General features: G+C 41.2%; 1 protein-coding gene across 1 annotated transcript in view; it reads right to left on the bottom strand.

Annotated features, from left to right (window-relative positions):
• Nucleotides 1–715: 715 nt before the first annotated feature.
• Nucleotides 716–16438, bottom strand: part of MFSD11 (major facilitator superfamily domain containing 11) — a 182141-nt gene continuing 166418 nt past the window's right edge. Inside the window, exon 14 of the mRNA XM_078654620.1 lies at nucleotides 716–9049. Coding sequence (XP_078510746.1) covers nucleotides 8885–9049 — 165 coding nt within the window. The 3' untranslated portion in view covers nucleotides 716–8884. The remainder of the gene's footprint in view (nucleotides 9050–16438) is intronic.

Here is a 16438-nt window from a genome sequence, read left to right as displayed (position 1 = left end):
ACAAAGTGAAAGAAGACCGGGTAAACTGTTTCCACTTATAAGAAAACGAATGACACGTGGCAACATGGCATTTTCTTTGATAGCCCGTCTGAAACATCTCCCCTTTGTCTAGGGAGTGAGAAAGCCCTATATACTAAGGAAGTTTCTGCTGTGGCAGAGGAAACCCAGGGGTCAGTTGCATCTGGACATCCTGTTGTGGAGAGCCCCTTGTCACTTGAAACCACAACTAGTACCTGGAGAACTAGCCTGAACACCCACACATGTATTCATCAGCTACTGTTTTAAAACCATTACATAAGAAGGCATTGCTTTGTTTCAGTGGCCCCCAAGAGCAACATTTGTTAATGGCAGCTAGCTCATTAGTGTGTTAAAGCTTTTGTTTGCAGTGGCTACCTTTGATTTAAAAGCTATCTCACAGAAATCTGTTTACTTTATATGAATGGGACTGTTTGGACTGTGTTACAGCTCAGGTACAGCTCACATAGTTTAACAATCTATTTTCCTATAACTTTGTCCAGGACCTTTGGAATCCATGGCCGACCTCTGATGGGGCAGTTGTTGTTCTATGCACAGTCCAGCCTGAGGTGATCATTAGTGCATAATGAAGCTAAGCTGCTATATACACTGAAATGCCATTGGATTTTAGATGTGACCTATACAAGATAGAAAACCATATAAAGTCATTTTGTGCGAAAGGAGGAGGCAGACAAGATTAGAGTGCTCAGAACCAAATATATTTCTGCATTTTTAACATCATCTTGCAATTAATGCTAACAATTCCAGCGGAAAATTCAGTTTAGATCTTTTTGTAGTTTTATTTCAACATAAGATGGAAACAAGAAATCAATACAAAAACAGAAAATCCCTTCATCTGGTTGAGAAGTAAGGGAAATACACTCCTCTTGACTAGCTGGTCAATAAAAAAAAGCAGCAAAATATTGTAGGTAGGGAATGGTAGTGCAGAGATTCTAACACTGACTCTATGCACACACACATCCGCACCCTCCCCCACTGCCACCAGTTACATGATACTGGTGAGATTTTCTTTATTAATTTCAGGTACTGTATCAGCACTGCACCGCACAAGCAGATAGATAACTGGGGCCAGCCCCTTGAAATCACATATTACTAGGCTGCTTTTTGCCTCAAGCTGGTGTGCTCATATGAAATGCAACAGTATCCTTCTCACATTAGAACTGGTCCATAAATGTATCCAGACCTTTTTTCGTGATGCGTATAGGGAGGAGGCATGCAAACCTACCATAATATCTGTCCTCTCACTAAGGTGAAAGACATCTTAAAAGTGCAAGTTTCTGGGCTACTCAGACTGACCATTAAAGTGATAGGAAGGCTTATTCACAGTGGAGCCATATACTGGAGGTATATTTTGGTCCCATACCAATTTCCCTGCCTAAGTAGGCTTCTAGAGGCCAGGTCACAGTTTCACAACACATGCAGCAGTAGATTCGTTATTTCACATATTTGGCAACCGTTTCCCTACAGACCCAATGTAAACCTTGTGTGCACAGCCATATTAAAAATATATGAAAATACTTTATTTGCTTTTCGCCCTAAACCGAGACATTAATTCCCCTTTTCCATTTAATACCTGCAGTGGTCTACGAGGTGAATAAGTATTATCCATAAAGGTCTCAGCCACATCAAAACTCTCTTCCACTCATTTCCTCATTCAAAGCTTGCATCACTTTCTTTGACTAGGGCTTAAAATGCATTTTAAAGCGCAATTTATTTTACACCACATGCATGTGAAAGATTTTATAGATTTTAAATGTTTTATTTCTATTTGAATTCAAAATTATATGTTTCTTTTTGTTTTCCAATTGAATGTTATATTTATAATAATGTGATTTAAAGTTAACAGAATAATCCCTTCAAACCTATTTACCTTCATGGACAATATAGCAGTGTTGTGTTAAAATATTGTTCGCAAAAAACAACGCTTTCTCTTTCGGACTCAAGTATGGATATCTAAAACTAGTTTTATTCATATATGTTGACGAATATTCTCCACTTAATAACACCCTTCTATGTTAATATAAGCAATTCAAAACACTTTCAGTCACTTCTCTATTTTTAAATGCCATTTTGGATGTGGTTGTCCTCATTTAATTGTATGCAACAGGGAAATAAAGTAATCATTCTTTATTCAAAATAAAAGTTCATTAAAATGAAGTTTTCTTTTTTGTAAGGCTACTATAAAACAATATTTATATGTGACGGAAAAATATGAACTAGATTTTAACTGTATGATAGTGATTGTTAATTCCATTACATTAAAATGTGTTGCAAGTGTATGCCTTGGAAACTGTGCACTATAATGTACTGTATTGTATTTGTTTGTTATTTAATGACCGATATCCTTGTTAATAAAATTTAGGTTGACATCAGTGGGGAAAATACCACCCATTTTCAGCCTTCTTGGTTTATTACAACTCGAACTACAGAATGCCAGATCAACTCATGTTACCCATTTTTTACATGCCTGGGTCTATTATAGAAGAACTAGCCTTGTGATAATAAGATAGGAAGAGCTTGCACGTTACAGGCCTTTTTTTCAGTACAGCAATCAAAGCCTTGGATGGTTTGGCCTTTTTCAGGTGAACTATCCTTGCTTTAGCTAGCAAATACATTTTTAACATGGACAAGAAAATGTATTCACAAATGGCACCTGTTCACTCTTTCCACAAACTGCATTAGTGCAGAAAATGATGTCATATACTATCCCACCCTTAGCACTTTCCCTTTCAGAAAAAAAGGATCACATTTTTATTGACTATATAAAAGTGGTGCCAAAGGATAAAACATCAATAAAAATATATACGTATTTTGTATAAAATCTCCATCAATTATTACACATCCTCTTAATAAAAAAAAAAGTATTTTCTGGCCCTTTCTTTCAAATGCTTGATTACAATCAAATGTTTCCCTGTGCTTCACTGGATAAAATATCAAAAATATAAAAAGGGTCTTCTTGTGTAATCCCCTTCTTCCTAAATCGCAGCGTAAGGGGTTAGATTCAATACGTTTCATTCTTGACTTTACAAATCCCCAATCACAAAGCGGTATTCTTGAAAAACCGTCACACAGTACTCAAACAGATGATCAATGGTAAAGACATGTTAGCCCCCCCTTTTTCCGAATGCACCTGCTCTTTTTGTTTCTCCTCACAATTACAGCCCACAGAGCCACAGGAGGATTTCCTCCTATATTTACATTTTGTGACCCCAGAATCTCCTCGAAAAGCAGGATGATCTTACAGAGGTAGTAATACTGTAATTCTAAGTGCGTGCACTCGCACTCTAAACCAGAGAGCTTCCAGGAGCCAAGGATAGTGGTGTTCATGGTAGGAAATCGCGTGGAAAGGTATCTCCACTAACAGTACTCTGGCGAAGGTAACTTTTGTAGACTAACACATTTGAGGAAGTTCAGCGTACAAAGAAAAGTAGCAACACTACGACAATATTCTAATTTTAAACTATGAACAATGTTAGATTCCACACAGTTTCCATTTTGGTGATTGTATCAGATTGCCCTCACATTTCCTTTACTGGCCAATAGGTGATGAGGTCTACCCTTAACAACTATTATTACAGGAGTTTATTTCCCTTTTCATTGCGGAGTTCGAGGTGAAATGGTAGAGTCATAACTAAAGCAGAAATAAAGACACAGAGGAAAAAAAGACAAGATGAATATTTTGGACCGGACACTGGATTGCAAGAGAGCGCATATTATGTTAATTTCCAGAATACACGTCGTTAATTTAGTGTTACTAGTCAGTATCGTTCTCTACTGAGCAAACGTTATTCTCTACAGTAACACTTTAGTAGAAGAAAACTATCAAGATAGGAGTGATTAACCACAAATGTACTTGGAGCTCACACCAATCCAGTTGCTCATCTGCGCTAGAAGGCTCATGGTAAAGGCAATGATCGCAGAAAATGGCGGCTAATTTATATTGGGTAAAAGCTAGGTTTACCAAGAGAAAAATATGGTAGTGTTGCCAAAGCAGCTAGGTCTGTAGTAAAGAAGGCACAGAATCATATTGTAAGGATAAGCATCCAGTGATGTTTCTTAAGCAACTAAACAGGGGTTAACTTATCTATAAGCAGACTGATGTAGAAGAACAGAATAATTTGACAGAAAAATTGTAAGTGAGGAACGAAAACCATTTCAGTAAAAACAGCAAAAGTATGTATATTTACAATGAATAGAAAAGTAATTAAAATTGCTCATTCACATGAAATTAATTCTTTTTTTTCACATTATCAAAAACAATAAAATTGCACCTTGAAGATGGACAAGCAACTATATAATAGGCTAACTTGCCTCTTTTTTGTTAGAAAAGCACAATTTACACGAGAAACATTGAAGAATTAGGGTACACGTCACAATCTCACGGTTAGGGGTCGTGAATTCGGTTCATTAAATGGAAACACACAGCTCTGCTTATGTTAAGAGTGTGCTGGATTAATAACTTCTAGACAAAGTGGAGTAGTTGCAGATGCTGGGGTTCTAACTCCTTAAGAAGAAGATCCATAAATTCTTCAATAGATGCAGCACAAGACCATCATGCTTGGTAACAGACCATTTCTGTTGAATCTCGAAAATAGTGCACTAAGGAAAACAGACACATACTAGACCTGCCCTACCAAAGACGGAGGTATACATTTCTTATAATGTAAATATTACATTTTGAATAAAAGATTGATAAACTGTTCATGAACAGCAAGCTAATGCAAACAAACAACAATTCAAGCTTTGTGTAGCCATGACTGAAATGACACTCCTCAGTTGGATATGAGGCATTAAATCTTAAAACTGTACCCAGAATGTATAGTATTTTGTCTATAATAAAGTGACCCTGTAAGGTTTGGCATGTGCAAAACAAGACATGTCGCAATTGAACATCAGGACAAAATTCCACTGCTAGGCAAGGTGGATAGAAAAAGCTTTCGTCATAAAGCATGCAACATGGTAATTGAACAATTAGTAACTGAAGTTAATCAATGATAGAATTTAGGGCAGTAAAATTTAAACTGTGCCAGGCAAAGAAGATGCCGGATGTGAACCTCATGTTTATCAATGGATGACCCTTTAAATTTCACCAGAAACCAGTGTAGGTACATAGGGACTATGAAACCACTGATAGCTACTTATTATGCTCATTCTAGTCAAACGTCTTGCTGCAACATTCTTGTTTCGAATTTTGCTGAAAAGTTGGCAGTTAGAAAAAAGGTACAGATTGTTATAATATTCCAGTTGCAACTCTTATCAGTGAGTTAAAAAGAGAGAATTGTTATGGAAAAGTACGGAAAGCAGAAGCTTCTTCAGTACTCCGGTTTGTCATGAAAAAAAGCACAATTGCTGGAAATGCCATAAGATGCTTGAATCAATGAAAGAGGAGCATCCGGATGTAAAAACACATTTCAGTCCTTGAGTGCGTGTGGAAGCTTGGCAAGCACCAGGGTCTGAAGGAACTATGTCTTAGGCTCAGAGATGATGCTGGTCTCCAAAGACTATGACTTCCGTGTTTGTCGGGTTACATTTTGGATAATGCAGCAGCACGCTTGCATTGTTAGTCTGCGGGCAAGGGGGTTCACAGCTCTAAAGACTTCACAGTACTGACAGCGAAAGAAATGAAAAAATAATAAAGTGTAATGTGTCAAGGGAGAAATATAGATTAGTGGCATTACAGAGATGATCTTGAAAATCGGATAGAATGGACACAGCTGCTAGAGAACAACTGAGCAGGAAAGATGATACCCAGTAACAGGGACAGTCCTCAGACCAGCATCGGTAAAGCCTCATAGTCAATGATGAACGGCAGCGGACTTCAGAGCACAGACCAGGATGCAATGCAGAGGCAGTCAACAAGAAATATTAAAAGAGTGCCACAGAAGAGTCAGTAGCTGCTTCAAAGCGGGTTAAAATAAAAGCTTGGGTCGAATGTAGAGCTCATGGTTTTCAGTAATAAACATTTCCAACAACGTTTCTGTAGAAGGCGGGACAGAATTTCTGGAGATCCTTTATGTCCACTTTGGTAATAGGTCACTAGATCTAGTTTAGTAACACTGAATCAAAACATGAATATAAAAATGTGAAATAGATCAGAGGTGCATGGAATTAAAAAATGTAAATCAAGCGAAGAGGAGGTTGACAGGATCGACAAAGTGGAAAAGAGGCAGCACAAACTTATTTCGGATGATAGAGACAGGGCAGGTGCTATAATACTAGATCTCTCCTTGGCGTTAAATACCATGATTCATAACAACTAAACTCTGAAACTAGGATATCCAGAGCAGTGACTGCGCTTTTCCTCTTTCTTGGCAGACCATATCCAGGTCTGGTCTTTGTCGCCATTTCGGCCCTTTAGCTTTCAGGTGTAGTGAGTTTCCTCTCCTGCCTCTTGAGTGAAAGATTGTACAGAGGCTTAACCACAATACTTGCACTGCTGATTCTGTGAAACTCTGCCTCAATGAGAATACTATTAGGAGCCATGGTTAATGGCCAAGTTTAAAGAAAATATTGACATGTTCTGACAGATATAGAAAAATTGAAAATTAAGCCTCTTTGCCAATTTCCCAGTGATGTCACAAAAAAAAAGAACTTTACTCAGTAGGTGATGGCTTTAGCCAGCTTCACAGAGAAATCACAGATAAAGGACTTGTCCTTGATATCAAGCATCTTACTAATGGTGACTACCCTCCCAACATCTGGAACTCAAATTAAACTGGTCTCACACCAATTAAGATTTTCAATCTTGCACAACCTTTGGATGGGATTGGTGTATTCAATGATAGTCCCAATGTGAACAATGGTCTTGACACCAAAAGGTACAGTTGATGCTGTGGGCAACCAAATCAGGGACACTCCTGGGTATGTAAAGCACACTCAACAGAAACTAAATAGGGATGAGCCGTCTCTCCCTTTTGTTTCCCAGCTGCTGCAGAGAGCCCCACTAAGCATCTGTCCAAAACACCAGGTGCCACAAGAGACTGAGAATTCACTTGCCCCTGAAGAAACAACCTTTTTCTTCTTTAAAGTATTAATTCTCGCCCCTGTGCGATACTTACAATTGTCCAAGCCTCCCCTTCTTAACACACTTGGTACCATTTTCAAAGACTGTTCTCTCTATAGGAAAAAAGCTACTTTGCAAATAAAGTAAAACTAAACGTCGAGAAAAAAACAAACGGAAAATATCTGTCTTCAGAAAGAAAACGACCAAAACAAAAGTTCAGTGTTCTGAAAATCTTCTAGGGTCATGAAAAGAGAATACAGACTGGGCCAGGGCAGTGTGATAACTACCCTGATAGACTGGTGGCCTCAAAATGGCAGCGTCTCATTCCCTGTGAGGCTGCTGGAAGAAACTGCTACATTTATTTTGAATTTATTACAATGTTCTTTTCAATTGTAAATATTTTTTAAAGTATTATGGGTTTCCAATGGACTCGCTAAATAGAAGGCAGTTATACCAAATGAGGAGTGCCATGGTGGAGAATGGCACATTCAAATTCAAAATGCAAAAGTAATTGTCCAAAATGATGAAGAAGCTTAACTGAAAAGATCTTTAGCTTTTCTTCTTTCATTTCAGGAAGGAAAAAAGGACACCCCTTATTTACTTTTTCCATGTGAGGCAGAGAATCTATTTTCATAACCAGGTCGCCTTATCAATGCCATGACTTCTTTTTCGTCAAAAAGATGGAAATAGAAGTTTTAAAAACAACACAAAGTTCCCTTAGAAAAAAGCAAATACTTACAACAGGAAATGTAATGTATATTGGATCCTCCTCAAAAGAGAATAGATATGCGTGAAAATATAGGCAAACGATAAAGGAATGTAATGTTGTGGAGAAGTTCAAAGGTTTGGTGATCCTCTATGTTAAAGCAACAAGGGTATAACTCTGATGCTCAATAAAAGGAGGGGTAGCATGTTTAAGTCAAGGTTACTTAGAACCCCTAGAGGAATATGTAAGAACAGTAAGTAATTTCTATGATAAAAGCACTTTCTGCAATATAAACGAGACTCGCATTCAGTGTAATAAAGGCCAGAGGAAAAGCCCAGTGCATTAATGTACCACTAGTTTGAATAAAATATTTGCACTACCAAATAGGACTGTGCTGAAGACAGAGGTCTGTGCTGTACAAAAGAACATGACGCCTTTTGTAGGCCCAACTGAAGATCTCCCACACTCCTAAAAGCCTCACGGTGAATATAAATCATTTGCACCCCCGAACACCTTCGAGAACTGTCAGCACTTCAGAAGATGCAATCTTCAGAAAGTAAAATCCATAGATGAAAAATCATATTTGCCACAACAGCAGTTAATAGAGGAAAACACAACAAAAGGAAGCAGGTCCAGTGAGGCAGTCACAGAGTAGCATGCCTATGAAACACAAGTAACTAATGAACCCTCAGCAGTGAAGATGTACACATGAATACCTTCCTACCTGCTGAAACAAATAACTAATTTTGCAGATGGTCCATGGGTTGTAGACCAATATGTAGGCATTTCCAGTGCACAGGGTGGTCTCATTAAAGGGCGATCACCTATTGCTTTCAGACACTGATGGAAAAGGCATTTTGATTATTTCTGCCTTATTTCTCTTGAGGTACTTTTTGAGAGTATGAATAAAACCTCCTCTGTGAGGACGTTCACTTTTAATTCCTGTTGCCAACGTGTAGTCGGTATCCCACTTCAATCCATGATTAACAGTTATTTCCCAGAATGGGGATTAAGAAGCAGAGATGCAGCCCTGTCTTCCGCCCCACAGATTTACGTCTCGTCCAACATTATTTAAAATACTTCCTCTCCACGAACATTTTAGGAAGGAGTCTGTGCTCATGCCACCACCGCCATCGGCTTCAGATGCTGTGGTAGGGGTGATCCCCTGAAGAGAGGGCCGCAGCATGTCTCTCCACTGCAAAGAACGAGATGGTGCCCAGGAAGCCACAGAGCACCATGATGAGCAGCTGCCACTGTAGGAGCAGGTAGTTGCTATAGAAGAAAGCCACAGCCGCACTAATAGACTGAAAAGGAAGCAGACAGAAAGAGGTTAGCACACAAGGGTGTTCAAATCACAGGTTCAATGATACTGTCACAGCAATATTTAGTACTTAGTTCTCCTTTACATGTTCACCAAGCATTCTCAAGAACTATCAACTAAAAAATGTTCTACTCAAAAACTCAGCTCAGTACTCACCCGAGCTGTTGAATAAATACAAAATGTTAAGAACATGATATTGAAGGTTAAAAAGTCAGGCCAAACCCAGGCCCTGATGGTGGTCTTACCCCGTCAGAGCCAGAAATACAAAGCCCGGGTCTCCACGCTACAGTCTGGGTTTCAGAGAGCCGGGGTGCAATACTAAAAGGATTAGAGATAGGTCCTGTGAATATTCAGTTCAGGTTTGCATATTCAAATAGCGTTATTTCCCCCGTCCTTGGAAGGGTCTGACTTTTATGGTCTACTACAATCCTCTGGGACACATGGTCAGCCATTTGGGGATTTCCTTACCCGGGCATCTGTGAGCTTTGCTGAGCAAGTGAAAATACTACAAACAGATTCCTTGAATGTTTGGTCATTGCCTATTTATATATCAAAATGTTCAACACCATGTCTGTGAACCTGTATTGACAAATAATTTAAAAGTCTTTCAATACAAGTTTCATTGATCTCTGGAAAGCAATACCTACAAAGCCTTTCAATGAGTTCTATTAAGCCCACTTAATGACTACGATCGTTGTGCTCACTCTAGAAAATTCGAAGCACGTTGGGTCTGCTTCAAACATTTCTTAGTTTATACATTCCTCTGTTTTTTTTAAATATATAATTTTACATTTTAAGGCCATGAATTCTACTTTTTGAGTACTGGCTTAAACTGATTATTTCATTGGACTGAAACAAGTACCATTTAGTTTTATATACTATTTACTATTTTGGCTGCATTTCTCCTAATAAATTAATACCCAAGGCGCATTGCTGTTGAACTTGGGTCAAAACGCACTTACTCACATTTTCCCTTATATCCACGTAAGATTATTTTGCAAACAATGACTCCAATTGCAACTCGATTACATTGTCAGTGGTTATCCTGATAATCTGGTATGGGTCCGGCCTGTCAGATCCTTAGTAGCATGCATTCATATTAGGCATTTTGACTTAAATTCTGTTAATCATGAGGCTAGCCTTTTTGAGGGAAGCACACAGAGATCTGCGAAGGAGAAAATAATGGAACCTCAATACCATGGAATGACTTAAAAGTTGCAGTATATCCAAAGAATAGTTGGAAACACTGGAAGATTTGGACTCAAGACACAGAGAACCTTTTCAGAGAGCCATCCTGTTTCCACTGCTGCAGGAGAAACACTATTTAGCAATGTTTAGTACACCCCTGTTCATGTTACATCCTCCAGTGAAGTCTATTCAGGACAATCAATGTCTATCGCCTATTTTTGCCAGCAAAAATGGTGCTGGTGATGAAAAACCTAACAGAGCCACAGATCCAAACTGATGTGTTCAAAGCAGACGCTAAAGTCTCTGCTACCCATTTATTGATGTCATGACTACAAGGCTAATGATCCGTTCATATCTGGCTTCTTGGAAACTAATGGTTATTATTCCAACAGTGCGGTAAAGTCTTTTCAAGTAAGCAAAGAATACTCGATCCGGAAAATCTTGAGCAGTACATTGCACACCGGTTGGTGGTGTCGATTGGCCCTGCGTCAGAAGCGACGCTGCAGTGCCCATAGAAGTGCTACGCCGACATCAGTGACTATTTCCACGCTAAAAACATACAGCCATGCAAAAAACAGTGTTTTGACCAGTGTTCAGTATCTAATAGGATCTTTTGGAAGAAGAGCCCAGTTCACAGACCGGGGATGATGCGAGGGTCAGTGAGGAATCTGTGGTTAGAGTCTTGACCAGAAAAAGCCTTACTGAAGCTAGCTTGTTCTTCTGCTATAGACTTCTAACTGCTGATTCTTCACCTTAAAACAGATACCCAAACAATACATCCAATAAGGTGGATCTGCAAATTGACTCAAACTAAAAAATCCTCGAGGTCTGAACAGGCAAAATGCTCAACTTGACGATCGGACTGTCCAAATAGTAGTGCTTTGTGAACGTGAGGAGTGATGCCCATGTAACTGCATGGCAGAGGTCCAGGACAGGTAACAGCATGCTAATGCAAAAGTAGTGGCCTTGGCACTGGTGAAATGGGCCGAAAAGCCCTCAGGAGCCTGCTTTTTAGCAAGTGCGTTGCAGACCTTAATGTAGTGCCCAATCCATCTAGAGATGGTCTGCTTCTGCACAGCTTTGCCTTTTTTTGCTCCAGTGATCTGGATGGCGAGCTGATCATCCACTGGATGGTCTTTGGTGTGATCAATGTAGAATGAAAGAACTCTCTTTGGGTCCAGGCAATGGAATCTCTCCTCTTACCTGAAAGGATGAAGCAGAGAGAAATAAGTAGGCAGAGTGATACTTTCCAACATGAAAGAATAATGATACCCTTCAGCAAGAGGTAGGCACGCGCATGAAGGACCAGCTTTTCATGGAAAAAGCTGGTGCAAGGAGGCTGGACTGAGAGCTTGAAGCTTGCTGACCCTCTTGGCCGAAGTGATGGGCACTACGAAGACGAGTCAAGAGCCAAAGAGGATAGCTGTGTAGAGGCTTAAAGAGAATACATCAAAAATATGGGGACCAGATTGCAGCCCCATTTGGTAATCACAAAGGGGTTAGGCGGAAACAAAGCAGTAAAGCTTTGAGGAAACAAGTCACAATAGGTGACTTGAACAGGAAAGGGTGGTCTGGCCACCGCAGGAACGCCGAAAAAGCTAACTAGTACCCCTGAACAGTGCCCAGAGAAAGGCCTTGCCGGGCTAGGGATATAAAAGACAGCAGCACCTCCAACAGTGATGCAGAAAGGAGGTTTACAAGATGTGAGGAGCACCAGGCCACAAGCCTATCCCAACAGCAGGTATATACAAATTTTGTGGATGAACACCTGGCTGCCAAGATGACATCACAGCCCTCATGAGGAAGTTTGAAAACTCTCAACTGCTGCCACTCCATCTCCATGCATGAGGGTGGAGTCTGTACAGTTTCGGGGGCAGGGGCCCTGTCCTGCTACTGCAACTGGAGAACCTCCCGAAGAGGCACCCTGATTGGAAGACCGATGCTCATGCTCAGGAGTTCGGGAGAAGATACTCTAAATGCCTAATCTGGAGCAACTAGGATGAATTCTTGATAATTTAGGATTGGAATTAGCAGAATAGGGTACAGGAGCCCTGATTTCAATTCTAAATTGAATTCTAAAATGGAATGTCTAAAGGATAGAAGTACAATGTATGCCATGCATGGTCACAGCGGTGGCTAACAGATCGAGCAAAGGTTCTCCCCATTCCTGGAAGAGACCTCAGGCCATCTCTGCATGTAGTTGCCATTTGTGATCTCCAAGGTATAGATGGCTCAGGTTGTCTGCTCTGCCGTTCAAGGGGCCTGCCAGGTGCTTACCACCAGTAAAATGTCCTGGTGCTCCAGCCAAGTCGAGAAGCACACAGCCTACTGGATCAGGGTCCTGAACCCCACCCCACCTGGTTTGTTGCAATACAACATGCTGGTTGTGTTGTACGTAAACACCTGAACTAGCCTTCCCTTGATGGATGGATGAAGGCTTTCAATGCTAAGCAGATTGCTCTCAGCTCCAGAATATGAATATAAAGCCAATATGAAGATGATATTCTGTCGGAACCAAAGAACTCTAATCTCCACCTCTCCCAGATGGCCATCCCATCCCAGAAGTGATGCATCAGTTACCACTGTCAGCTATGGGTGGGTAGGAATATGCTACTTACCAGTATGCATCTGTTCTTGGCATGTAGGGCTGCTGACATTCATATCTGTGCATAGATCGCCGCCTAGTGTTGGGTCCGGATGATTGCACACTGTTGTCCTGGAAGAGTCTTCGAAGTATCACGAGATAGGTGGCTCCTCCCCTGGACTACAGTGCGCATGGGCATCCTCTCCATCCTCAGATTGTTTTTTGCCATTGTGGCAGAGATGGAGTATGGTACAGTAAGAGATGTCCATGCAAGAAAGTAAGTATGAATGCTACAGCTGCGACAGGCACCGGGGAGGAGGGTGGGCGATATGAATGTCAGCAGCCCTACATGCCAAGAACAGATGCATACTGGTAAGTAGCATATTCTGTTCGAGGCATGTGGGCTGCTGAATTCATATCTATGCATAGAATGTATAGCAGTCTCTCCCTTAGTGGTGGCTACCTGTGCCAGCTGCAGCAGTCTGAAACAGAGTTTTTAGAACAGCCTGTCCTACAGCCGCTTGCTGTTTGGAATGTACATCTACACAATAGTGTTTCGTGAAAGTATGTATGGTAGACCATGTGGCTGCTCTACATATTTCATCTAGAGGAATGTTTCCTAGGAAAGCCATGGATGCCCCTAGTTTGCGTGTAGAATGAGCTCTTGAGGGAACTGTTAAAGTGTGTTTTGCTTTTAGATAACATATTTGAATGCACCTAACTATCCATCTGGCTAACCCAGATTTTGAAATGGGGTTGCCTTTGTGTTGTGGTGAAAAGGCAACAAACAACTGTTTAGTCTTTCTAAAATCCTTAGTTCTATCAATGGCAAAGTGGATTTGGAAAGAACACTGGCAGTTCTATTGTCTGATTGATATGAAAATGGGATACCACTTTGGGCATAAATGTAGGGTTTGTTCTAAGAACTACCCTATTTGCATGAATTTGGATGAATGGCTCTTGAATAGTTAGGGCTTGCAGCTCGCTAACTCTTCTAAGCGAAGTAATTGCTACAAGAAAAGCCACCTTCCATGTTAAAAATTGTAATTCACATGAATGCAACAGTTCAAATGGTGGTCCCATTAGTCTGGTTAAAACGATGTTTAGGTTCCAGACAGGTGAAGGTGTGTGTTTTGGGGGTATTATTCGTTTGAGTCCCTCGATCGATGAATGCTTTAATTGCAGATACTCTAAACAGCGAAAGATGCTGTCTGTTCTGAAGATAAGCTGCAATGGCAGCTAAGTCTATTCTTATAGATGAATAAGCTAGATTGCAACGATGTAGGTGCAAAAGATAGCAAATGATATTTTGCGTTGAAGCATCTAGTGGGTTGATGTCATTGTATTACAGTAAATGACAAAACGCTTCCACTTTGCAGCGTAACAAGCTCTGGTAGTAGGTTTTCTTGCCTCTTTGATAATGTTCATACAGTCAGGAGGTAAGTTTAGGTACCCAAACTCTAAGACTTCAGGAGCCAGATTGCAAGGTTCAGTTGTTGCGGATCTGGGTGCTGTATGTCTCCATGGCTCTGAGTGAGAAGAGTGGGTGTTAGCCGCAGTCTTTGATGAGGCACCACGGAAAGTTCTAGGAAAGTTGTGTACCATGGTTTCCTCGCCCATGTTGGAGCAACCAGGATTAGTGTCAGTGAATGCTGGCGTAGTTTGCGTGCCACTAGCGGTATTAACGGTGCTGGGGGAAAAGCGTACGCAAATTTGCCTGACCAGTTCATCCATATCGCATTGCCCTGCGACTGCGGATGTGGAAACCTGGCGGCAAAGTACTGGCATTTCGCGTTTTCCCTTGTGGCGAACAGGTCTATTTCTGGTTGTCCCCACTGTTGGAAGTATGGTTGTAGCACTGTGGGATGAATCTCCCACTCGTGCATCTGTTGGCTGTGTCTGCTGAGCAGATCCGCTATTTGGTTGTCCTTGCCTGGGAGGTGTTCCGCCATGAGAAAATTGTTTCTTTGAATGGCCCACTTCCACATACTTTGGGCTAGATGTGATAGCTGTGGAGAGTGTGTTCCTCCCTGTTTCTGTATGTAGTACATTTCTGTCATGTTGTCCGTACGGATCAACACAGTCTTGTTGCATAAATGTACTTTGAACGCTTTCATTGACAGAAAAATTGCCATCATCTCTAGCAAGTTGATGTGCATTTTCTTTTGTTGTGTTATCCATAGGCCCTGCACTGTGTACTGAAGGACATGGGCTCCCCATCCTATCAGGGATGCGTCCGTTGTCAACACTATTTGTGGGACAGGCTCTTGGAACAGTCGTCCCTTGCAAAGGTTTTGTGGATTCCACCAATGCAGAGAGTTGTATGCACGACTGGTCACCAACACTAGGTCTTTCAATTGTCCTTGAGCCTGGTTCCACTGCCGTGCTAAGCACTCTTGTAGCGGACGCATGTGTAGTCTTGCGTGAGGGACTATGAAGATACACAAAGCCATCATGCCTATGAGTTGCATAAACACTCGGGCAGAGAGCGAGTGTTGGGGCTTGAACTTTTAGATCAGCAGCTGCATACTGTTGATTCTTGCAGTGTTTGGGTATGCTTTTGCTACTAGAGTATCTATTGTTGCTCCCAGGTACTGCTGTACATGGGATGGCTGAAGGTGAGATTTTTGGTAGTTCAACGTGAAGCCTAGACTGTGCAGGAGGCGAATGGTTTGGGACATGTGGCTGGCACATTGCTGGGCCGACTTTGCTTGTATTAGCCAGTCGTCCAGGTACGGATAGACGTAAATATGTTGTCTTCTTAAATGTGCAGCAACTGTCGCTAGGCATTTTGTGAACACCCTCGGGGCTGTTGTTACACCAAATGGAAGGACTTTGAATTGGTAATGTTGATTTAGTATTGTGAACCTGAGATATTTCCTGTGAACAGGATGTATCGGTATATGGAAGTATGCGTCTTTGAGGTACAAAGTTGCGAGGAAGTCTCCTTGTTGCAGCAGTGGTAAGACTTGTTGTAGAGTGAGCATATGAAAATGCTCTGATAAAATGTATTGATTTAGGGGCCTGAGGTCCAATATTGGTCTGAGAGACCCGTCCTTTTTGGGGATGAGGAAGTATAGTGAGTATACCCCTGTACCTTGATGTTCTAATGGTACAAGTTCTATGGCACCTTTTTGCAGCATGCTGATGACTTCTTGCTGCAATAAGTTTAGGTGTACTACAGACATAGGACGGTGTCTTGGTGGTATGTTGGGTGGTGTGGAGGTTAGGTCTAGGCAATAGCCATCCTGGTTAATTTGCCTTACCCACTTCTCTGTAGTGATGTTTTGCCAGACTGGTAGGAAATACTGTAATCGTCCCCTGACTGGTGTTGTATGGTCTGGGGGTAGCGCTAAGAAGTCACTGTTTTGTGTTGGTAGAGGATCTGGTGGTATTATTCCCTCGTCCTCTGCCTTTGTTGTTATTGCCGCGGTATCCACTTCTATTGTTGTTATTGTAGGTGGTTTGCGTATTCCCTTTGTAGTTTGTGGTCTGCTGTGATGAGTTACCCCTTGCAGCACCTCTGTAATTGGAGCGACGAAAGGAGCCTCTATGTTGTTGGGACTGTAAGGCTCCCATTGACTTAGCCGTCTCAGTGTC

The sequence above is a fragment of the Lissotriton helveticus genome, chromosome 7 (assembly GCF_964261635.1).
Source record: "Lissotriton helveticus chromosome 7, aLisHel1.1, whole genome shotgun sequence".
Taxonomy (NCBI): domain Eukaryota; kingdom Metazoa; phylum Chordata; class Amphibia; order Caudata; family Salamandridae; genus Lissotriton; species Lissotriton helveticus.
Note: the sequence above shows the minus strand (reverse complement) of the source record. Positions and strands in the feature narration are given on the sequence as shown.